At 46.5% G+C, this 24,343-nt stretch overlaps 2 protein-coding genes across 2 annotated transcripts in view; one reads left to right on the top strand and one right to left on the bottom strand.

Annotated features, from left to right (window-relative positions):
• The window catches only part of IQCD (IQ motif containing D), a 486,987-nt gene extending 466,802 nt beyond the window's left edge, over window positions 1–20,185 (bottom strand). Inside the window, exon 1 of the mRNA XM_069619238.1 lies at window positions 20,091–20,185. The gene's annotated coding sequence lies outside the window, so the exon portion shown is untranslated. The remainder of the gene's footprint in view (window positions 1–20,090) is intronic.
• A 573-nt stretch (window positions 20,186–20,758) lies between these two features.
• Window positions 20,759–24,343, top strand: part of TPCN1 (two pore segment channel 1) — a 767,000-nt gene continuing 763,415 nt past the window's right edge. The window contains exon 1 of the mRNA XM_069619236.1: window positions 20,759–21,871. Within this exon, the coding sequence (XP_069475337.1) occupies window positions 21,760–21,871 (112 nt within the window). The 5' untranslated portion in view covers window positions 20,759–21,759. The remainder of the gene's footprint in view (window positions 21,872–24,343) is intronic.

Raw genomic sequence — 24,343 nt, 5'->3', positions numbered from 1 at the left:
CAACTATCAAAACGCGTGAACAGGGATCCGGAAGACCCTACCACCAGTATCCTTTAAAGTACCGTATCCTTTTCAGTTAATACTTGGTGCTTTCTGACAGCAGTTTGTAGTCAAAACAAACATGATAACAAGAGACCAGCGGGCCTCCTACTGCAGCCCGCACTACCAACAAGGCCCTGGGAAATTATTGCTATGGACTTCATTGTAGAACTACCACCTTCTAGGGGGTATACAACCATAATGGTCACCATAGATTTATTCACTCATATGGCTCATTTCACACTGTTATACAAGCTACCTTCTTCCTCAGAACTTGCTGGAATTTTCCTGGAACACATATTTAGACTTTATGGACTCCCTTCCAAGATCATATCAGACAGAGGACCGCAATTGTTAGACCTTGACCGTCGTGTAGATATGTGAGACCTCCGTCCCCAACTGTCACACAGGGAGATATAAATCTACTCCCTGTATAACCCTTGAGGCCACAGGTGGAGAAGTCCGACGTCGCCGAGTGCTGGAAACCCCAAGGAAGCTGAAAAGAAACGTAGGTTAAATACCAGGCAAGCAGGAATAACTCGTGCAAAGGTAGGTAAAACAAGAGACCTTACCGAGTGTTGTCAGAAGAACTGAGGGAAACCTAGGGGTGTGGAAGGGTTCCAGGACTCACGCGGACAGGTTCAAGATGCCACGGAAACAGCAGGAAAGCCAACTGCAGATCCAAGAAACCCTACCTGGGCCCGTTCCTGGAGCGGGATCTTTAGTACTTGGCAAGAGCACGTGATAGCAGGAGAGTTCGTAGAATTCCGAGTCAGTAGGACGAAGGCCAGGGGCAATCCAAAAGCAAGTCCATAAAATGGTCCGAGGTCGGCAAGCAAAGTAACAATTTCGCAGTTCCAATTCAAAGCCAAGGGTAATCCAAACACAATCCATGAGACGAAGCCGGGTACAAGTTCCAAGAGCAAATACAGGAAGCACCAGAGCCAAACAGAGTTTCCGAAAGAAAAACAGCTGTGAAGCGCGGTACGAAAGCGAATTACGGCTTTTGTACTGAACGCTTCCTGGTCACGTGACGTAACGCGTCACGTGACCGAGACTCTGGGTCACGTGAATGGATGGAAACGGCAACGCGACGAGGATGTGTTCTTCGAAGCGTGCTGCTTCCTAGTCTCCAGGGCAACTGCCAATGAAGAAAAGGTCATAGGCGTGAATGCAGGGTGCAAAACCTGGGCCGATGTTGCGCCTGCCCACGTGCCAAACCGGATTGCCAACGTGAGCCCCGGAAACCGTGAGAGTTGCGTGAAGTGAGTTGTGGGGGTTGTGGGGTCAGTCGGGCTGAAGGGAACCTGCGTTCACTAGTGGAATGAGCAGAGGGTATGACAGAGCCCCCCCCCCCAAAGGCCCACGACCACGTGGGCAGGAAGGATGTTCCCGATGGAACCGGGCCACCAAACGGGGGGCTTGGACGTCTGTAGCGGAAACCCAGGACCTCTCTTCAGGACCATAACCCTTCCAGTCCACTAAATACTGCAAGCCACCCCTAAGGAGACGGGAACCCAGGATATCAGAAACCTCAAAAACATCAGGGGAACCTAGGGACACCGGGGCAGGAGAGGAACGAAGACGGGAAGTGTCCGGGCAAGGCTTGAGCAGGGAAGTGTGAAAGACGGGATGTATGCGCCAAGAGGACGGGAGCATCAAACGGTAAGTCACTGGATTGATGACCCGGGAAACCACGTAGGGACCAATGAAACGGGGCAGCAGCTTCCGACAACCCGCCAAGTGAAGGTGTCGGGTGGATAATTATACCCGGGACCCCACAGAATATACGGGGGCTGGGACGCGTTTAGCGTCTGCCCTGACTTCATTGATGCCTGCGCCTCTTTGAGGTGAGTGATGGTTTGCGCATGAACAGAGGACATATCCCGAATGCAGGCAGCAGCGGCCAGATTGCCCGCCGAAGAGATATCGGGGACGGGACAAACACGTGGATTCTGGCCATACAAAGCATAAAAGGGTGAGGAACCGGTGGAAGAATGGACAGCATTGTAGGCAAACTCCGCAAACCGGAGGGCCTGCAACCAGTTTGTTTGTAGTTGCAGAGTCAAACAACGCAGGTACTGTTCCATTGACTGGTTCGTCCTTTCGGTCTGACCATCGGTTTCTGGGTGGTAGGCAGAGGAGTAGCATGTGTCAATACCGAGAAGGCCGGTCAGGGCACGCCAAAAACGGGACGTAAAGTGGGAACCCCTATCCGAAATGAGTACCGATGGCAGGCCAAAAAATCAAAAAACGGACTCAAAAAACAGGTTCGCTAATTTAGGGGCTGATGGAATGCACTGGCAGGGAAGAAAACGGGCCATTTTGGTAAAGGTATCAACCACCACCCAGATAGTGTCGAATCCCCGGATCCTAGGAAGGTCGGTCACAAAATCCATGGTCAGAGTGTGCCAAGGTCTCGGTGGAATGGGTAGCGGTCGTAGGAGGCCCACCGGTCGGCTCCTGCGGTGTTTACACTGGGCACACACTGAGCATGTCTGTACGTACTGTACAACGTCCCGCTTCACGGAGGGCCACCAGCACCAGCGTTTCAAGAGGTCCAGAGTACGGTCCTGACCCGGGTGGCCGTTGACAGGGGAGTCGTGGGACCACTCCAGGGCTATATTTCTGGTTTCACTGGTGGGTAGTACTAGACGGTTTTGTACATAAGGTAATTCATCATAGTATACAGGGTCCCATTCTGATGCCTGATCGGGGTGCTGCAGTACCCAAGTACGGATCTTGTCAAGTAGCGCCAGTGGGGGTGTACAGGTACAGATAACGTTTCCTTGGTGTAGGAGAGTCTCGGGGAAGACAGGTAGTGCAACCCCCCCAGGAGAACGAGACAGCGCGTCAGCCTTGCCGTGAGCCATGCCAGAGCGATGCCTGATTTGGAAGTCGAAGGTCGCAAAAAACTGATGCCACCTGACCTGCCTGCTATTCACACACTTAAGGGAGGCTAGGTCTTGCAGATTCTGATGGTCGGTAAACACAGTGGTCTTATGCTTCGCCCCCAAGAGGTGGTGTCGCCAAACCCGAAAGGCGTCCATAACCGCCAGGAGCTCCTTCTCGGTGACGGTGTACTGGGCCTCCGTGGAACTAAACTTACGGGAGTGGTAGGCCACGGGATACAAGCGACCAGTGGAGGCACAGATTTGTGACAGAAACCGCCCCTAGAGCAAATGAGGAGGCATCTGCCTCGACAATGAATGGACGTTCGGGATCGGGATATTGCAATACGGGAGCGGTAGTAAAGGCTGTTTTAAGATCCTCAAAGGCCTTTTGGTGTACCTCTGTCCAGACGAAAGGGGTGTGAGGGCTCATAAGAGACGTAAGCGGTGACACTATGGAAGAGAACCCAGAGATAAAGCGGCGATAGAAGTTGGAGAAACCCAAGAAAGATTCTAGGGCCTTTAGGGTCTTCGGAGTTGGCCATTCTAAGACCGCTCGTACCTTGGAATAATTCATCGCCAGGCCACCAGGTGTGATGTTGAACCCTAGGAATTCGATGTTATCTACATGAAACTGGCATTTCTCGGGTGTACCTCTGTCCAGACGAAAGGGGCGTGAATGCAGGGTGCAAAACTTGGGCCGATGTTGCGCCCGTCCGCGGGCCAAACCGGATTGCCAACGTGAGCCCCAGAAACCGTGAGAGTTGCGTGAAGTGAGTTGTGGGGGTTGTGGGGTCAGTCGGGCTGAAGGGAACCTGGGTTCACTAGTGGAATGAGCAGAGGGTATGACAGCAATACATATCTCAATTTTGGAAACACCTTTGCCGAATACTAGGAATACAACGTGCCCTATCTTCAGGGTATCATCCACAGACTAATGGGGCTACCGAACGTGTGAATCAAACCCTGGAACAATATCTTCGTTGTTTCACTACCAAAGTCCAGGATGATTGGTCACTTCTGATACCTCTGGCGGAATTCTCCTATAACAATTCGGATCATTCGGCTGTCAAGACTAGCCCTTTTTTCTGCAGTCAAGGATTTCATCCCTCAGTGCTACCTTCCACCCTTCCACACCCTACTCCTGTTCCTACAGACGATTCCTGGATTGAAACACTCATCAATATTCAAAGAGAAGCAAAAGAACAATTAGAAAGGGCACAGACTCATACCAAGCATTATGCGGATTCCAAAAGAAGACCAGGGCCCTCCTACGCACTAGGAGATAACGTATGGCTCTCCTCAAAACTCCTACCCCGACATCTACAACCAAATAAACTGGCCCCCTGGTATTATGGGCCTTTCCCATAAAAGAAATCGTTAACCCAGTGGCCTTTCGGCTCAAATTACCAGACTCCTGGAAGAAAATTCACCCAGTTTTTCATGCATCTCTACTGAAACCATACATTCAGACCTCTCGGACTAACCTCAAACCCAATCCTGTACCTGTCAATGACCAACTGGAATATGAAGTCTCCAGAATATGTGACTCCAGATATAAACGTGGTCAGCTCCAGTACTTGGTGGAATGGAAAGGATACCCTCCCAGTGAAAGCACGTGGGAACTTAAATTCCCCCAGGTTACTCAGAAGGTTCCATCTCATACACCCGGGCAAACCCGGCGGGACGGGTTTTAGGAGGAGGCATGCTGTCATGAACCATCGGACACGGCCCTTATGGGCCTCCTGGTCCTTGACACATCGGGGCTTACACTCTGTTGTACTTCCAACATGGCCGTAAGCACAGAACGCTGCTTACCAGCCTTCACTTCCGATGCAGCACGTTCTATAAATTAGCCACACCCCCGCGGCTCAACGCTACTGTTAGCTGTGGCTAGACGTGTGCTACCTAGTTCGCCTTCGCGGAACTCTGTTGTTTCCTGGTTCCCGGATCCTTCACTTTCCCCTACTATCCTTTCTCCTTCTTATTCAGCCTTCTTCCCGGATTCTGTGCACCTGCCTCCGAGTGCACCTTCTCCTTATCCTGGACTTCCTGGAGTTTCCTATTGATCCCGGACATCGAAGCTGAACGAACACTGGAAGCCGAAGACGGCCGAGCGGGCTTGCACAAGACCCGTACCGTACAGAAGAGAACTCCTCCTAAAGAGTCCATCAAGCAGCAAAAACAGGTGAGAAAGGGGGAAACCTGTGACAGGGTGTATGAATTTGTCATCAGATCTGTCCATCGTTGGGTTAAGCGTACAGTTAAAATTTCACCCCCATATTAGTGTGCCGTCTCTGTATGGGCTAATCTTATGTTATAATGAACAGAAATAGGCTGTTGTGTCCTGATTTGGTGCGTATGTGTTCATAACACATTTTTCCTGTTGTTCCACCTGACCCTGTATTACGATCATCCTGCCCTCTGTATCTTGAAAGGTCTTGAGGACTCTGAATGGAATCGTCGGTATCACCCATATCAGGACCCCTCTGGCATATGCCGTATATGACAAGCCTAGTGTTGTGCCCCCCCAACTTTTTCGCTAGGGCATTTTGCTTCCCTCTAGTAAAATGGGTCTCCTGCAGGAGAGCGATATCAATTTTCTGGCGTCTCAGGTAGGTCATAATTCTATTTTGTTTGATGTAACTGTTTAATCCCCTCACATTCCAGAACACTATTCCAAGTTCTCCCATCCCGATTGAAGGTGCCAACGTATTTACCCAGTCTGGTGTTTGTACTATGTCTACCTTGCGTGGATCTATAGGCTAACTCCCCTCTAACTACCCCAACTTCCCTTCCCTCCCACATATTGCCCAGATACGTGTTCTGGTGCACAGAGTGCAGCAGGAGAATACATAACCACTAGTATCCTAACACCAGTGTCTCCTGCATTCTGCGAATAATTTGGCACCAGTGTTTCTTACGTGTCGCGGTTGTGCCCGATGTCAGTCCAATGGTCGTACTGCATTGTGGCTTTCCAGTGGTCCGTACGTTAAGACGTGTCAGCTCTGCCTTTTGTTTGGTTATCTGCTTCGGTAGGCAAGTTCTCTGTGTCTATCCATTTATGCACTTCTTCCGGGGTCTCGAAGAAGATGGCACGACCTTTATGTAGCGGTACAACAGCATGTATTTAATTAACGGTCCCCTCCTGGAGTCTCCTCTTGACTGATGTAAAATTCATCCTCCGTTTCTGCACCAGGAAGGTATAGTCCGGGTATGCAGTGATGTTGGCCGATGCCCGTGGAATCGTGTCCTCTTTGTGGAAGTGTTCGAGGATCTTTTCCCTGTCCTTGTAGTTCAATATTCGGGCTGTTATGGGCTGCGACGGTGCTCCAGGCAGCGGCTTCCTCGATAGGGACCTATGTGCTCTCTCCACTGTGAACCCCTGCGTGAGGGCGCCTGGGCCTATTTCCTGTAGCAGCATATTTCCCACGAAGTTGGTAGGGTTTGACCCTGCTTCCCCTTCCAGGAGCCCAATGATCCGTATGCTGTTGCGTCTAGCTCGCCCTTCTGCTTTACTTTCAAGGTTCTGCACTCGTTGCTGCAATATCGCTACGTCTCTGGAATTGTCTTTCAAGTTGCTTGCATTCACTGCTACCTCTTTTTCTAGAGCTCCCGTACGATCTACAAGTGGCGCACATCTTGTCTCAAAAGGTTCACATCTATGCGAATAGCATCCATCTTAGATTCCAGTGCAATCTTTAAGGCTGCTATGGCCTCCAGGACCTGTTGGTCTCCTTTCGTTGGAGCCTGCTCCCCCTGTGGCGTGGAACTCGTTGGTTGAGTGCCTTCGGGTGTTTGCCGGGTCTAGCTAACGCATCAAACGTGGGCTGCTTCACCTTATTCTTGTGAGACTTGGACGCTATGACTGATCTGTTCCGTGCTGGTGTACTCGTCGCTTTCCTGTCCTTCTCTTGGACTGTGCCTCTGCCATTGGGGCATGAACTTTGATGGGTGTGCCCCCACCTTTGATATTTATATTTTACTCATTTTGCGCTCATACACAAAAGTGTTTCAGAGCGCGAATTTATATCGCCTTCCCGCTTCCACCCCGCTGCAGCACAGCAAGTATCAGACTGGGGATACTGCTTGTTACAGGGTTATACTGCTGGTTTCTTACTGTCTGCACTTTGCGCCGCTGATGGGCTTGGGTCCCATCTTTGCCGCAATTTATGGTATTGCCATGCCCCCGCAGCAGATCTCTAGACAAGCACTTTCTTGGTGTGTATTTCGTGGTGCCCCGTATTTTGCCCTGGGCCCTTACTGGTGTTCAGTGCATGCACTTGTGGCCATGTGGCTACTCGTTCCGCACTAAGTTGCAAACAGTGTCCCAGACAGCGCATAGACCTCCGCATGTACCTTTTTATCCTTTATTGAACTCTAATCGCTGGCTCGGGTTGATCCGATCTTGCCGCAGCTTTTAATAAGGGGTCCGGTCTGTCCCCCTTACTCCACCAGTGACTTTCTCAACAGTTTCAGCATGCTGCAGCGCCACGTTACAGCCCGGCTCTTTGTTCCATAGCATCCACCATCTTGCTTCACCCTCTCGTTGGCGGATCGCAGACTTCCATCGGCCCGCATTCCATGATCCTTTTGTGCGCAGCCCACAGGTCCCTCCTTTGCATGCACAGCCACTTTATAAGTCTGGTGACTTATTTATGTGCACAAACACACACTATAGCCTCCCTTGTGTCTCAGGATCATTCCGGATCGGCAGGAGCTCTGGGGATCACATCCTACTGTGTGGCCATTTAGCCAATAGTTATAACTAAATGAACATAATTATTAATATTTAAAAATAATTCTAAGGTGTGTAATCAGATTAAAGGGAAAGGTTCTGAGTTGTAGGCACTTTCTAGGTATTCTAGGTCAAGCACATAGAGGCATTTGTGTCCGTAGGGGAGCCTTGTGTGCCTCTGGTGCTAGGATGCATTTGCTTGGGGTGTAGCGTGTAAGTTAGTTGTTGAGGAGTAGGGTTTTGCAGTTTTATCTGTGTTGTGTGGGGTGCTCAATTACCATAGCATATTGGTGTGCATATTTTGTGACAGAATGTAGAACTTGTGTGCAGAGATCAGTCAGAGAGCTCAATATGCAAACACACCTGAAACCACATATAGCAAGTAATAACATGGCATAGCAAGGCATGCAAAAAGGTATGAAAGTCATCACAATGCATGAGAAGTAATAAAAAAATCTGGGAAAGGCCTTACACTTTGCTGTCCTTGCCAAGCTACTGCCACTAACCACTTACAGATAGATCCCATTTCACTTTTTCAAACTGCAGGTGTCAAACATGGTCTTGGTGGCTCTTTGGTTCTATCTCTCTTGCTCCACCTCCTTAATTCTGTCTCTCTCTCCTCACTCCCTCCTCCCTCTCCTTGACTCAGTCCCTCCAGTGCTCTCTCTCCCCCCTTTCTCTCTTACTGACTCGCCCCCCCTCTCCCCACTCTTCCTCATTTTGTCTGCTCCTCCCCCTCTAAATCAGTCCCTCTCCCCCTGTCTCTTACTCACCGCCCCATCTCTCCCTTTCCTTACTCAGTCCATGCCCACCTTACTCCCCTCCCTCTCCCTGACTCGGTATGTCTCTCTCTTCGACTTGGCCACTGTAATACTCTTGTCAGTGTGGATAGCGCATTTCTGGGGTGTGCTTTGCAATGCAGGGTCATTATGCACTGCGTTTAAATTGAGGGATACAGGGGTCTCTGAAAATATTCATTTTGTGGGCTCCAGTACTGGAACAGGTATTTAATGCAATCGGGCAGGCCGATACCAGACCAGTATCCCAGAAGATAGGTTTATTGGCCCCATTGTTTAAAAAAGGATTGATAGTAGATCCTCACTGATACCGTCCGATCTCACTACTGAAAGTCAAGCAGGATGTTTTCAAGCTGTCTGATTATGAGGCTGGAAGAATGGGTTTTAGGAAATAATATCTTTTCAGATAGCCAGGTTGGTTTCAAAAGGGACATTTCTATAATAGATCAATGCTTTTTGTCAAATCATTATACAAAAGTTAGGAGTGGCCAAGTATTAATTCATAAGGTTTGTCATTTATTATAGCGTCTTACACTATAATTATGGCTTTAACGTGCTTTTTGATTGAATGCCCTCGGAAGGACTAGAGTACAAACATGTGGGAGGTTCTGTTATCAGTGTGTGCATTTCAGCCATTAAAGTTATGCCAGGGTGGCCAAGACTCTGCTAGCCACCCATGTCTAAATGGAGTGTGTATGGGCGCAGCGGAGGTATACCATGGACAAAAGGAGGGGGTGTTGAGTTTAAGGAGATAGTTATGTGGGAAGCTACAGTTCGAATTTTTGTCATTAAAAGTAGTTTTGTGCTTATGGCAGAGGTGATGTGCAATAGTGTTTGTGTTATATGTGAGTGCAGTGTGTGTGGAGTGGAACCGTGCCTTCCACCAAGTTGTGAAGGTGCGGTGTGCGAGAGGACAAATGGGTTAGCTGTACAATTAACAATGTCTATTTCCTGGGTTCTGTCTATGTACAAGGAGCAGTGCTACTTTTCACAGGCGATCTAAGTGCTAGATGAGTGCATAATATATGCAGCCTTTCTAGACCTGGCTAAGGTCTTTGACTCCATTGATCGCGCTGTGTCATGAAAAAAGCTTAATCGTACTGGTTTACTACAAGGCCCTCTTCAATTGATCGCGCTGTGTCATGGAAAAAGCTTAATCATACTGGTGTATCACAAGGCCCTCTTCAATCACTTCAATTGTTGCGTGAGGACACCTAAACTGCTGTCGGCTACTCTAAGACAAATGATTACTCAAAGGATTTTCCCACATACAGGGGGTCAAACAAGGCTGTCCGCTAGCCCTGTTATTTATTTTTGTCAGCTGGGCTTAATTTATTTAATTTATGTATTTCACTATAAAGCACGCAACCAACCTGGAGGAATCGAGGCGCCATTACAGAGAACAGTTACTTACATTCAGCAGGTGTATTATGCAGGCATAGCAGATACAGGTACAGAGAAGAACAGGAACAGCCTAGTCAAACAACCAAGTTTTGAGGGCTCTTTGGAATACCCAGTATGATGGTTATGCCCTTAGAGAAGGCGGGAGGGAGTTCCACTGTTTGACTGCGATATATGGGAATCTTGAACCTACAGCTTTGACACATCTGACTTTGGATTGGAGAAACCGATGGGTATAAGGTGTCCTGGTAGGTCTGGCCAAATGGGCTTTGGACATTTTCTAAGAGAGGTGGGGGCGGGCAGTGTTAGTAAGGCACTATGGGTTATATGCAGTTTTGAAGATAATACGTTCACGGATGGGCAGCCAGTGCACTGCTCTCCTGGCTGCAGAGATGTGTTATTTTTTGGGATTGTTAAGTGCTGCTCGAGCATTATTTTGTATGACTTGCCATTTCTGAAGGTTTTTGGACGAGGTGCCAGCAAAGAGGACATTACAGTACTCAAGCCTCAAGCCAATGACTGCTCAAGCAATGCTTAGGCAACTTTCTGTGGATAGGAAGGGTCTAGAAGCATTTAATAGTTTAGTTGCATAGGCTGTAGAGAAGGCGATAGTGTTCACTTGGTGGCACAGGTAGAGGGTGGCGTCGAGGTAAACCCCTAGTCTTTACAGACGATGAGACAGGGATCACAATGTCATCAATATAGAAGGCTGAGTATTGGGGTCACCGAGATGTATTAGTACTGATGGTGGTCCTACCAGTAGGATTATCTTGTCCCCATTTAGGCACAGGCGGTTAGCCGCCATCCTTGCCAGAATAGTGGATTAAGTAGTATTGAGGCTGTTGGAGTCACCTGCATAACTGCCAGAGAGTGGGAGGAGAATTGGAGTATCATTAGGATAGTTGGTGTAGGCCATGCCGATGGAGTCCAGGGTGTCAAAGAGGGGCCTGGTGAATATGTTATAAAGCGTGGGGGGATGCATGAGCCTTGAGGTACCCCAAATGGGATAGGGGATGGTGAGGCACTGGCGTTCTGCACAAACACTCGGATGACTCTTCCTTCAAGAAAGGGTGTTAAAGGTGCCAATTCAGCGCCACACAGGGGGTCGCATTTACCATCTGAGGGAGTAAAGAAGATGCACAGTGGGGGTGGCCACATGGGTAATAACAGATACTCTGAGCCACAGACACACTTCATAAAAGAACACTGGAAATGGTAGGGGTTAACGATATAGTGGATGTAAACTTGGTCCAACACATTGCTCTATGATTAGCTAAAGGAGGGGAGGGACAAAAATAGCACAATCACAAATACGCGTTTCAAACACATGATCACAACGACAGGGATGTTTAAAGGGGGAAGGAGGCTAAACGTACACATCAGATGGGAAGACAACTGGAATTGGTTATGTAGCTGCAGGGCAGTCAGCCAGCCTAACAAGCTGCCCTGCACGGTAGTGTGGCTCTGTATCAGTGTGCCGGTCACATGATCACTGAGCCAGTCGGCAGGCAGCAGTGGGATATTGTCATTTCTATTCTTGTCCGATTCAAATTCGCAGGGTTGTGGTCTGCTTCCTTCTTAGATGCACTTCTTTATGTGTCAGTCATAGGGTTCCAGTATTTTGGAGTGAGCCACTGCTTCTTTAATAATTCATAGCTGTCGTTCAGACGTTTTATTTTCATTGCATTCTTGTTATTGAAGCCCTCATCGGAAACGCCGCCACCCTAAAAGAATCCCAGCCCATGAAACAACAAGCAAGACTAACAAGACCCATTCCTAAGAAGGGCTTCAATAATAAGAAGTGCAACTAAGAAGGAAAAGGACCATGACCCTGAGAATTAGAATTGGACAAGAATATAAATGACAAGCCCCTAACCTGTAACTTATAGAGTTAATGGGGGTCATTACGAGTTTGGAGGCAGCCATGGCACTATTAGCACCATGGCTGCCTCCAAACCCGGGTCCGGGTCGGCGGAATGGGGACTTACCAGGACATTCCGACCTATGCGGACCCGGTAAGTCCCCCTGCCAAATACCATTCCCCATTCCCATTCGAGCCCCCATAGGACTCAATGGGAATGGGGAAGGCGCTAATAACGGGCCCGCAAATGTGCGGGCACGCTATTAGCTCCAAGGTCCCTTAACGGGTCCTGCTAAGAACAGCTGGTCAGACCAGCCGTTCCTGCTGGGACCCGCTAAGGGACCTTGGAATAGGGCAGTAAGGGTTTACCGGCACCAGCATCCTTACCGGTGCCGGTAAACCCTTACCGCCCAACTCGTAATGACCCCCAATGTTCTCAAGTTCTTAAAACTATTTGCCTAAAAGTTGAAGTATATGTTAAGCACTTACCTTATACGCGGCCCCATAGTCAGGCTCCTCCCATGCTCCCGCTTCTGTGCCGACTCTAGGTCGTCTTCTGTCCTCGCTGCCATGCCCACAGGAGTCCTTGGGCCATCACGGTTTGCCCGTGCGCCTCCCTCCCCCGTGGCATTGGTGTTTTTGGTGGCTTGCGCGATCAAGGTGCATGTTGCGACATGATTGGAGGTTGCCATGGCATCTCCTGGACGCCCGGCAAACTCATTCTCCCAGTCATGTGACCAGCACAATATCACGTGACCGATTAACCAGGAAGTTACTATAAAAGGTCCAAACAGCAGCTGTTCATTGCTTCTCAGCTGTTCCTGTGAGTGGCTTTTGGTGTTTGTGTTCTCTGGATCTCGATTTATGTGACGACCTTGGCTCTGTCTACTGAATTGCTTTTTGGATTTTCCTTGAATTTTGGCTGCCTGTGTGTTCTTTTCTTCTGGTTTTTGACCCTGTATTTTTCCTCTTGGATGGTTACTGGACTTTCCTTGTGTGCTGGCGACCTGGACTCACTTCTGTCTTCAAAGGAACTTTGGACTTTTCTATCTGGATTACTTCACTGGAAATTGCTGCTGGAACATTGGACTGTTAAGTTTAGCCTGTGCCACATCTAGATAGAACTGTAAATGTTAGCATGTGCCACACTTGGCCGGAATCCTCAACCTAGCCTGCGTCCCATCTAGATAAAACTGTAAATGTTAGCATATGCCACACTCAGATGGAATTCAAGTTTAGTCTGCGCAACATCTAGATAGAAATGTGATTCAATGATTGACATGCGATTCACCGAGCCTGGACCAAGCGTACAATCATGAATCAATAACCAACTCACTAACAATCTCACCCCGCTGCATACACCTCTCAAACTCTAAACAAACAACCACAACTCTATAGCACAACTTCACTACACTGCAACAACAAAACAAATACACACAGACTCACACAACAGTGCACAATGGCTACTGAACAGAAAGCACCCCAAGTCCAGCCAACGGCCCTACCGGGATGACGCCGCCAACAGCACATCACGGCTCTCTTGCACTTTTCCAGCTTATTCCTGCTAACTTGCTCCCCTCCTTCCCTTTTTTTCAGAGCCGCCAGAGCACCAGGGGACCACTCCGGTGGTGATAGTGTGCGGTACAAATATTCTTTAACATAACATCCTGTGTTTTTCATCTCCTGGATGGAGGTTTTTCCTGTTCCTGGGTTTTTCCCTCCCTTCCTTCGTTCCACCCCGGTGCCCACTTAGGTAGATTATTTACCTGTCTTCGTACTCTATTGTTCTACGAATTACTGTGTCCTAACATTGTTCTTCATTTCCATCTGCCTGGAAATCCGGTGCTGCAGTTCCAGTCCACCTGTGGCCCCGATAACTGGTTAGCGAGTTGCTTTGACTTCCTTGACTGGTGCTTGAGGACAGAGCCCACGTCTTGACAGTATACCCATGTGTGGAATTATGTATGCAATATAACCATGTGATAACATTTCGAGGGCAACATTGAAAAACTGTACTTGTAGTACTAGTTTTTCACACCGACTGAAACACACTCGCAGGAATATTGTACTGATAATACATACTGTAATTGTGCCTTGAGAAAGCCCCGGGAAAGGGCGAAACGGTTGCACGTCTCCAAATGGAGTATGTTGGCACTTTTTGTAAAGAATTGTAATATATATATGACAGCATTTTGAAACACTTTGTAACTTATGATGTACTGTATCAGCCACGTTTTGAATGACTTGTCTCAATACCTCTTTGGTTTTGAACCAGTAAAATAACACTTGAATTAAACCCCTTAATTGTAGAATTAAGCACTTCAGAGCTAAAGAGCTAAGGGTAACTAACCCAACACACCTACATACTTTACCATACTCAGCATTCCCCTAGTAAAACCATTCCTTCCATCACGCATTCCACAGACCCAGTATATTCATTTATATGGAAGCATATTTTGAAGAAAGAAAACAGTTCTATTCAGATGACATGGAGTTACTAATTTGATCAACCTAAAACATCACACAAAAGAAGAACAAGAAGACCATGAATGAATGCCAATTCCTCCCTTCCTAAAATATTACACCTTCCTTTGCCAATTGACTTGGGTCTTCCACCTTGACTTGCCTCCACAAACCACTACTTCTTATGGGATGCCAGCAGGGTCGGACTGGGGCATGAAATTGTCAGGCACCAATTAAAAAGTGGCCTACAGTTGCAAATGGCAATTCATTCCTTTTGTGACAGACTGTTTGAATAGTACCCAGGGAGGTAAAATGTAATGCCGATTGTGCAATTTGAAGAATATTATTCAGCAACATTGGTCAATTATTCAGCAACATTGGTCAAAACTACTAGCCGCAAAGTGAAGTAACTCATCAAACTGGCTGTTACATTTAAGAAGTATGAGCGGTACAGATTACTCAGGAGTCTTAAATGACATAAGTAGCCTTTACTGGGTTCTTTTAGTTACAAGTAAGTACACAGGGATAAGTAAGGCAAACATAGGACAGGTTCATGGGAGAGAAACATCAACCGGTCCCCCTGTGCCGAGCTTAAGTTCCCAACTGACTTTTCTGGAACACAGCACCTACCTGACGACCTTCGACGAGGGTGGAGGGCAGGAACCCCCCCTCCCATCCAGCAGACCACCCAGCAGCAGCAAGTGCAGATCCGCTGCACTGCACACGGCGGCCTGCCTGTCTATGTCTCTCCCGCTCGCCTGACTTCCCCATGCCGGGCGCGACGCGGCTTCAAAGCGAGGCTGAGCCTCGATCTGGGCACTACTAAGCCCTCTGCTTCCGCCGGCAGGCGGATACGCCGGCCCACACGAAGGCCATACAAAGGCCCTGTTTTGCGCCCTGTTCGGCGCATGGGAGGCGTAGCCTTCTCCTATTGCGCCTGCTCCCTAAATGCTGCAAGGACCTTTGCTCACTGCCTGACGGACCCATACTACTATGGTAAACCCAGGGGCTTTTTTTTTCCTCACATATCATAACAGGGGAACCATCAATTTGACATTGGTTACCTGCAAGCTTATGCTAATCTTTGCCCACTGTGCCTTGTGCAACTTAGTCATTGCCTATGCTTATCTATGCCCACTGTGCCTTGTGCAACTTAGTCACTGCCTATGCTTCTCTATGCCCACTGTGCCTTGTGCAACTTAGTCATTGCCTATGCTTCTCTATGCCCACTGTGCCTTGTGCAACTTAGTCACTGCCTATGCTTATCTATGCCCACTGTGCCTTGTGCAACTTAGTCACTGCCTATGCTTATCTATGCCCACTGTGCCTTGTGCAACTTAGTCACTGCCTATGCTTATCTATGCCCACTGTGCCTTGTGCAACTTAGTCATTGCCTATGCTTATCTATGCCCACTGTGCCTTGTGCAACTTAGTCACTGCCTATGCTTATCTATGCCCACTGTGCCGTGTGCAATTTAGTCACTGCCTATGCTTATCTATGCCCACTGTGCCTTGTGCAACTTAGTCATTGCCTATGCTTATCTATGCCCACTGTGCCTTGTGCAACTTAGTCACTGCCTATGCTTATCTATGCCCACTGTGCCTTGTGCAACTTAGTCATTGCCTATGCTAATCTATGCCCACCGTGCCCGGTGTATCCAGCTCCACATCATGAGTATCACACCTTGCAGCCTGCTATTGTACCTATCTGCAATTATCTTCCACCATAGAGGGGACAGTAGCCTCCCTACTATGCTCACAAGACCCCTAAATTCCACCATCACCACCCTCTCTACTGACACCAGTATGGAACACCCGGATCTGAATCCCCTATCCGAGTTTCCCAGCAACCCATGTAGTCTACTCTGTCGAAACTCTAGGCTCAGAGCTAGACTCTCGAAACTTTATGAGCCTCTGACCAGAACCCTTCCTCCTAATAACAAAAGATCCAATACCCAGAAGCCCAACACCAACGTCCCCCCAAAAAACAGGAGACTTACTCCCACTACCCAGACCAAAACTGTACCACCTCATCCGTCATACCACCTACTCAAAGGAGGACTAATAAATGCAAGATCCCTGATAGCACATGCCACAGATATCGGTGATCTGATAGTGCTCGACAATCTGGACTTCATCGCCATCACCGAGTCCGGGCTGCACAACGCAGCAGGACCCCTACTCTCCTTAGCCATCCCAGAAGACTTTACTATATTCAGGCAAGATAGAACCAACAGGCGCGGCGGTGGCATTGCCATCATCGCAAAGACCAGCTTAGATATGAGAATCTCACCTACAATAGCAGCTGACTCATGTGAATCACTTACTATCAAACTTCCACTAGCTAGCTCCCAAACTTTGACGATCCACCTCATCTACAGACCACCTGGTCCCTTAGGGACCTTCGAGGAGGATCTACATAATTTACTCTCCAACAACCTTAAAACCTCTTCACAACTACTTGTCCTAGGGGACTTCAATCTGGGCTTCAATGACCCTTCAGATAAAAATGCCACCATCATTGCCAATTCCCTCTCAAATCTGGGCATGACGCAAAAAAACTCTTGAACCTACACATAATAAGGGAAGAATCCTTGATTGGCTAGTAGACTACAATTGCACTGCCAATATCAAAGCTATTATCCCTCAACCTTGGACAGACCACTTCTTCCTGTCATTTGAACTATCTACCTCCAGACCACCTTCACCAGCCTCCATCATGGCCCCGCCTTGCCCAACAAGAAACAAAAAGAGCATCACCAGAGACAAAGTGATCCCGGCCATTCTACCTACACTTAACGGATTAGCAGATCATCTAGACCCAGAAACACTAGTCAACGAGTATAACAAAATTATGCTAACTACCCTCGACAACATCGCACCCTTGAAACTCAGAAAAAGTAAACCCAAATCTCACCTAAATAAATGGTTTACCCCCCAACTAAAGGATTTGCGACTACTTAAGAGGAGCTGCGAAACAGCTTGGAGGCTCACCCCTTCAGTAGACCATAAAATGAAACTAACAGAAATCTCCTCCCAATATAAAAAAGAAATCCATCTGGCCAAACAGAACTCCTTTAATAAGCGGATCTCCAACGCCAATTCAAGCATGAGGGAACTATTCACCATCATCAAAGAACTAGAGTCACCCATCCCCATTCCGGATACTTGCACCAAAGATAAAACTTGGTGCTCCAACATTCAGCTAGCCTTATCCAATAAAATCTCCCTACTCCAAACGAAAATAACCAAAAAGAAAGCCTCCCTTACTCATCATCCCAAGACTAACAACCTCATTACAGACTCTACCCCAAAGACCCAGGACACAGCCACACGGTTCATGTTTTCCAAAACTTCGATTCTCGAGGTGGAGAAAGTCATCCTCTCTCTTAAGCCGTCTAACTGCCAGGGCGATTCTTGCCCTGCCCAGCTTATAAAAGACGCAGCTAGAGATCTCTCCCCGTTTATTGCCAAACTCGTCAACTCCTCATTCACGTCCGGCACGGTACCCACCAATTTAAAACAATCCTGGGTACTACCATTGCTCAAAAAGCAAACGCTAGACCCTCTTATACCCACAAACTACCGCCCCATTACAACAGTCCCCTTCCTGCTCAAAATCCTGGATAAAATCGCCTACAATCAAATCCAAAGTTTCCTGGAACAACATAAACTTTTAGGAGAGCGCCAATCAGGATTCCGTCCACAACATGGTACAGAGACTGCCCTTATCGACCTAAAGGCACAAATAGATGAAATAAGAGATAAAGGTAAAATGGCTCTCCTCTTGCTGCTGGACCTCTCGGCGGCATTCGACCTTGTAGACCATGGAGTACTTTGTAGCCATTTAGACTCAGCCGCACATTTTTCCAAGGAGGCCATATCTTGGATTGAATCCTTCCTCAGTGATAGGACCATGAGGGTGTTCTCCCCTTCGGCAGCGGCGGACCCAACCCCCATCCGATGTGGAGTCCCTCAGGGCTCATGCGTCTCCCCGACTCTCTACAACATATTCACTAAGCCCCTTTTTGATGATCTGGACCATCTTGGTATCACCTACACCAACTATGCAGATGATACCCAGATTCTCCTCCCACTTTCCGGGGACTACAACAAGGATTTGGCCTTGGTGAATAGGGTGTATATCATCGTCCAGGCATGGATGGCAACCCATGGTCTATGCCTGAACGATGACAAAACAGAGTTGCTCATCCTAGGGACACATTCTAACATACAGAAACTCAGTCAGGACTATACCTCATTTGAAATTGACGGGAACATCATCAAGGTTTCCAAAGATGTGAAGACACTTGGCTTCTATCTGGATGCCACCCTCTCTTTTGACAAGCAGGTGAAGTCATTGGCATCTGCCACCGCCTACACATGCAAGCTCATTAGAGCAGGCAAGCATTTTCTCTCCGATAACAACTGCCTTATCCTAGCGAGAGCATTAATCCTTTCGAGGCTTGATTATTGTAATGCCCTCTACATCGGAGCAAATAAATCCATTACCCACCGACTTCAAATTCTTCAAAACAATGCCCTACGAGCCGCCCTTGGTGTACCTAAAAGATCACATATTTCAAACATCAGGCGTCAAAACAACTGGTTGTCCTCCCAAAACAAAATCCACCTTAAAGTAGCATCCCTGGTTCATAAAGCCCTGAACAATGCAGCACCAAGCTATCTCCGCAATAAACTCACAAAAAGACATCACTCGCGCCCTGCCAGAACTGCAAATGCCAACAGCCTCATCATTCCGAGATTCAGGTTATCTAAGGCGGGGGGGGGGGGGTAGTAGCTTCCCGGTGCAAGCAGCTCAATTATGGAACTCATTGCCTAATCCTCTACGCGAGGCACAGCCCTTCCCTAAATTCAGAAATAACTACATCAATCTGCTAAGGACTGCCAATGAATAGCCTATTGGCGCCCACTTATCCTTCACCCCACCCTAGAACATACATTTCATCATGATCTTATGGTCCCACCCACTTTGCCCACCTGACCGATGAGCTTTCGCCCACACAGTACCTGTACATAGACTGTCTTGATCATATTCTGTATTTATTCTGCATGTAAACCGCAACTGCTGCCTTACTGTGATATTTTGCATTCTATATTTGTATATTGTATTTGTACAGTGTATGTATCCCATGACCCCACCCTGCAACCTAAGCTTCGCATTTTCTGTACTGCTGCGCCCGGCTACCTTCGGGTCTGGTGCGCATTATAAGTGAATAAAACAAACAAACAAACAAACAAACAAACAAACATCATAAGATTCTAGTCAGCCAACACTCCATACTCAACATTCCAGGCTCAGACACACACACACAAGGAAATCACCAGGATAGGCCATAAAAGTGATCCACTTAGACCAAAATTACTGGCCCAATATAGCATTTTGCGCTTTTGGTTTGGGCATTGCCATCTTGCCCTATGGACCAGTCCGAGCATGCAGCAATTAACACTGTCCAAGGGTGTGGGGCTGTTTAAGAATGTTTAGTTTCATAAAGAGGTGCTAATTTGGGTGGATGAACCTGTGAGCAGAGGATTAACTCATTGACAGTATCATGGGGGGGGGTGTTGACTGGGGGGAGTAGATGGATATGTGCAAGGTAGGTAGGCTGGGTGGACGGGGGTTGACTCCTTTCCCCTGACTCTGTCCGACATAAAAAGTCAAAGGCTCCTTACTCTCTCAGCTGGGAGATTTAACAGGGTGCCTCTTCTGCGCCCCTTGCACCGTGTGGTGCTCGCACATGAAAGACACGCTCTGTAAAAATTAAAAGAACTAGTGGTACGGCGTACCAATGATTTACATTATACATCCATCTCTGACCCTACTAGGTACAAAGTCCCCGCTGTTTAAAATATATGTAATGTAACAGACGCGCGCTCACCTGCCTTCCAAGCCCATAAGAATTCATTAGTATACAAACGTTGCCAAGCGACCAAGAAGCCTTCCACATGTATGTCATACGTTCATCTGACGTGCAGCGCAAGTTCACCAGTGGTTGGTTGTTAAGAAAGAGCAAGGACACAGAAAGGGGGCTCGCTATGCTTCAACTCCGCCTTTACTGTCTGCCAACGTGGCGGCCATCTCTCAATGGGACTAGTTAGTCACGTTATCCTAATTCTTCACTGTAATATTAACGATAAACACGAATAGGACACCCTGAGTAATCCAGCATCAAAAGCAACTATGTTTCGATGTTTATAAAACTATGTCCTACGGCAAAGTAACGTGGGTCCCGTTTTCACTTGTCAGTGAACGTTGTGGGTACTATTTGTACACAACATGGCCACCATAATGCAAACGGCCCTTTGTGCAGTCTAGTGTTCAAGAGAATTCGGTTTATCATGCCGCAGAAGAGCACCAATAATATCAAGGCAACTGCCAAAAGGACAGTGCTGTGTCCCAATAGTAGCCAGTCAATAATATAGGCGGGCATACTCCCAGACCACGTGCTAGAAGAAGAGACGTGGAAACAGGCGGGGCACGGGAAGGACAGGCCTTTCAGCCAGTCCGCTCGCCCTTCTTTACATTCCGACACTGAAGAAACGCCAATGAGAAAGGAGTGCGGGCGGGACGGGGCTTCGTTGGTTACAGTTTAAAGGTTGCTTAGGGGTTTGCTGAAGAGGAGGAAAGCAGGAACTTGTGGATGGCTGTTGGTGTGGTACCTGTGTCTCTGCTAGTTGCATGCCTTTCCTTGGACTGATCATTTTAGTAAATTATATTAAAACTCCGCAACCAAGGCAAGCACTTTCTCAAGTGTGGTGTGATGTCAAGGCAGAGTGTAACATCGAGGAAGAGCCCAACATGTTTGTGGTGTTGCCATGTGCCACAATCAACTAACTGGGGTGTTGTTTCATCCAAGCATCATTGACACTTCTCTGAAGGCACACTGCAGAACAAGGACGGGACGTAACTTAGTGTGCCCACAGTAATGAAGCACAGTTTATGGCCAGATCATTGCTGGACAATAGCTTCTTTACGAAGGCTTGATGATTGATTTCAAACCAATGCAACTGTCCTTCATCACTCATTGTTTGTACTTAGAGGCTGCATGGGCAACCATTGTACGTTTTGGATTGTGGTTTTACCGTTTTCACCCCGATGGCAACTTTTTAACAGCAAACTCAGCTAAAACTTAAACTTACTTGATTCTTTGGCCACCAATTTCACCATGCCAGAATCCGCCCTTTAAACTTCAATGTTAAGGTGTTTTCAAGACAATGGGGGCATGTCATCTTTTCGAGAAACCCAATTGAGGAACTGACAAGCTGCTATCTTGTTTGGATGTTCTACTATTTTTGTGTTTTAGCAACTTGATCGAATTTCAGATCTGACTTTTTATCATACTTTTTTAGCTGCTATAAACAATTTTTCATGAAGTCTCTTACAAAGCATAGACATCTTTTGGCATTTTGTTTTCTGACCTGGATTATCCTTTAATAGCAGTGTTGCTTGAACATTTCTGTGCAAAGACAACTTTGAAAAATAGACAGGAAGCCACAGTGGTGGTTTCGGTCAACAAACTAACAAGACATTTGATTAAGCAACGCAATATGGCAGTGAACATGGAGGATGATGTGCCCCTGATATTGACCCTGGAAGAAAACGGAGGCTGTATTTTGGCACCTGGAGTGGGTCTGAGATTGGAAGAGGTTCCCAATGAAAGTAAGACTTTATAATTCTGACTCTAAGGCAATGATTGTGCAATAGGCGATCAAGTTGTGGTTTTAACACAACTCAAATTATTTGAATCAATGTGTAATTAAACTTAAGGCTGTACTTCTTACCTTGAGGTTTTTCATGGGTTTGTAGGTTATGAGCCTATTGGCACCCAAGGGCAACAACTCCTTATCTATTGAAGCATACACTTCAAAATGTAGTGGAATAAGGGATGTTTTTGTAGTGACTTAGACACAACTTTGTTGGATTGTGGTGTATAGTAAAAACTGTTAAAGTCATATTTTGCCATGCGGTAAATACATCTGAAATAGTCTGCTTTATTATTCTTAAAAATCTGTAATTTCAACAGGGAGTTCACAAAACTTTGTTTGTTTGATAATGCGTGCAAAACCCATGGGTAGCCAGGCGCAACAGCTTACATGAAAACTTATTTGGCATGAGTATATACAGCACAATGACAAGAAGAGCACATATATGTGCGACTATATACAAGCAAATATCATTAGGTTGCAGTGTTTCTTATTACTGATATAGTAACAAACATCTGTGATGAACTTATTGTAAATTGATGGCTTGGAATGTGTTGTAAGAAATATATAGTGCCTAATGTAAAAAAAAAAACAGTGTGCAAACATCAATAATAATTTACACAAAAATAGGTAGAATATGACAGTTAGTAAGGAGGGTATCCAGTAAAAATCGTTGTGAGAATACCTTTGCAGTGAAACAGTTGGCAAGCAAAAAGTAGTCCCAAAAAATGCTGCAGAAAAGTAGCCGGAAATGCAGTGTTGTTAGAGCACGTATTCGAATTAAAGAGGGTGTGGTGGGCTTGTGATTGTCTAGCTTAGGTTTAGGCTGGGCGTTAGTGTAAAACTAGGAATTAGGATTGAATACTTTTGTTATAATTAGGGTAAGGGTTAGTGTCAGGATGGTTGTGGAGGGCTGGAGATGTTGGGTGGTTTGGGAAGGAGAGAGTAAGGGTCAGGTAAAAGAGTAAGTGTTTGAGTTAAATAAATGCATAGTGAAGTTGGAGTGGACTACTAATGTTTGGGTAGGATGGGGTTGGGAGAAACCTCGTGGATAGCGGGACAAGGGATAGTGTAAGTGTTGGTTTTGGGGTAAGGCCAAGGTTCACATTGGAGCAAGGATTTGGGCTAGTGTGGGGGCTATATAATTTTGTTTAGTGCTGGGGTTGTAGATACGGTCACTATTTTAAAATTATTATTACAGGGGTAAACCATTCAAGTAGCAAGCTACTAGCTACAGATAATTATCGCTAGCCAATCTCTAGTGACGAGTCCAAATTTGCACCTGATTATTAGGTTAGTAATTGAGTGCAGACCTTGATTCGGGAAACAAAACTGTGCTTTACAAGTCATAGTCATTGTTAATTTTCTTTTTATTTGGTGTTCTGTAGCAAGTCGCATGGATTTAGGATGCTGGAATGTATGGAATGTTCCACACACATCAACATACTCTATTATTAACAATATCACTCTCCAACAGTGCTTTGGCACAAAGCATGGGTGATATATTAACCAATCGTCAAACTGATATGTGGTATACTAATATTAAGGGATTTTGGGTGCTTCACCTAATCCATATCAGAAAAATTAATAAATATTTGCCACTTCTTGCTTATAGTATTAGACTAGGTGGGCACAAGTAATTATCTGCATCGAGCATGGTAACTAGCTACTGTTTCTAATACAGAAATATAATAGTTTTTCACATTTATTTTGTTTGTTTTTTCCTTTTTATTGTCCAACAAACCAGGACCATGGTAGGTATCTATAATTTTCATGTATATAAATGTTAACATACACTGGTACAATTGATATTCTATTGTTCTAATTTCAGCCTTGTAAAAGACCTTGTGTCGAAACACACGTTGGCTGAGATCAGATTGGCTGAGATCAGATCGAAAATTGAACATTGCAGAGATTATCAGTTGATTATCCTCGTATATGATGTTAATCCTAGTGGAAAGTGCGACCAACTAGTACAATCGGTTAATTTTATACTACATACGAGGCTACGGGGAGAACCTCAATATACTAGTCCCACAGCACGCCACACCACACATAATTCCAAGCTCATTAACAAGCAATTTTACCCTGACTGCTGTTATCTCATTGCTAAATTATGTAATTCTATGTGATAAATATTCAGCTCAAATTAAGAAGATTAAGAAATATGTCATGAGACATTGGAACATTTTTAAGCATGACAGGAAATAGGCAAATCTTTCAGGATTATCTGTTTTTTGCAAATAGGAGGGGAAGGAGTAACCTCCGAGATCTACAAACTATGTAAAGAGAACAAAACAAGATGAACCTAAGAAAACAAACCCATTTCCCTTTTCTCTACTGTAGTAACTCGGGGTTTGCAAAATCTACTAGCCTACTTGCATTGGTGAGTCGATTTTATTAAGGGCGAGAACCATTTCCATGGTAC

Source organism: Ambystoma mexicanum, chromosome 10 (assembly GCF_040938575.1).
Source record: "Ambystoma mexicanum isolate Mex_15411 chromosome 10, UKY_AmexF1_1, whole genome shotgun sequence".
In the NCBI taxonomy this organism is placed as follows: domain Eukaryota; kingdom Metazoa; phylum Chordata; class Amphibia; order Caudata; family Ambystomatidae; genus Ambystoma; species Ambystoma mexicanum.
The sequence above is the reverse complement of the archived record's forward strand: the minus strand, read 5'-3'. Positions and strand labels throughout refer to the sequence as shown.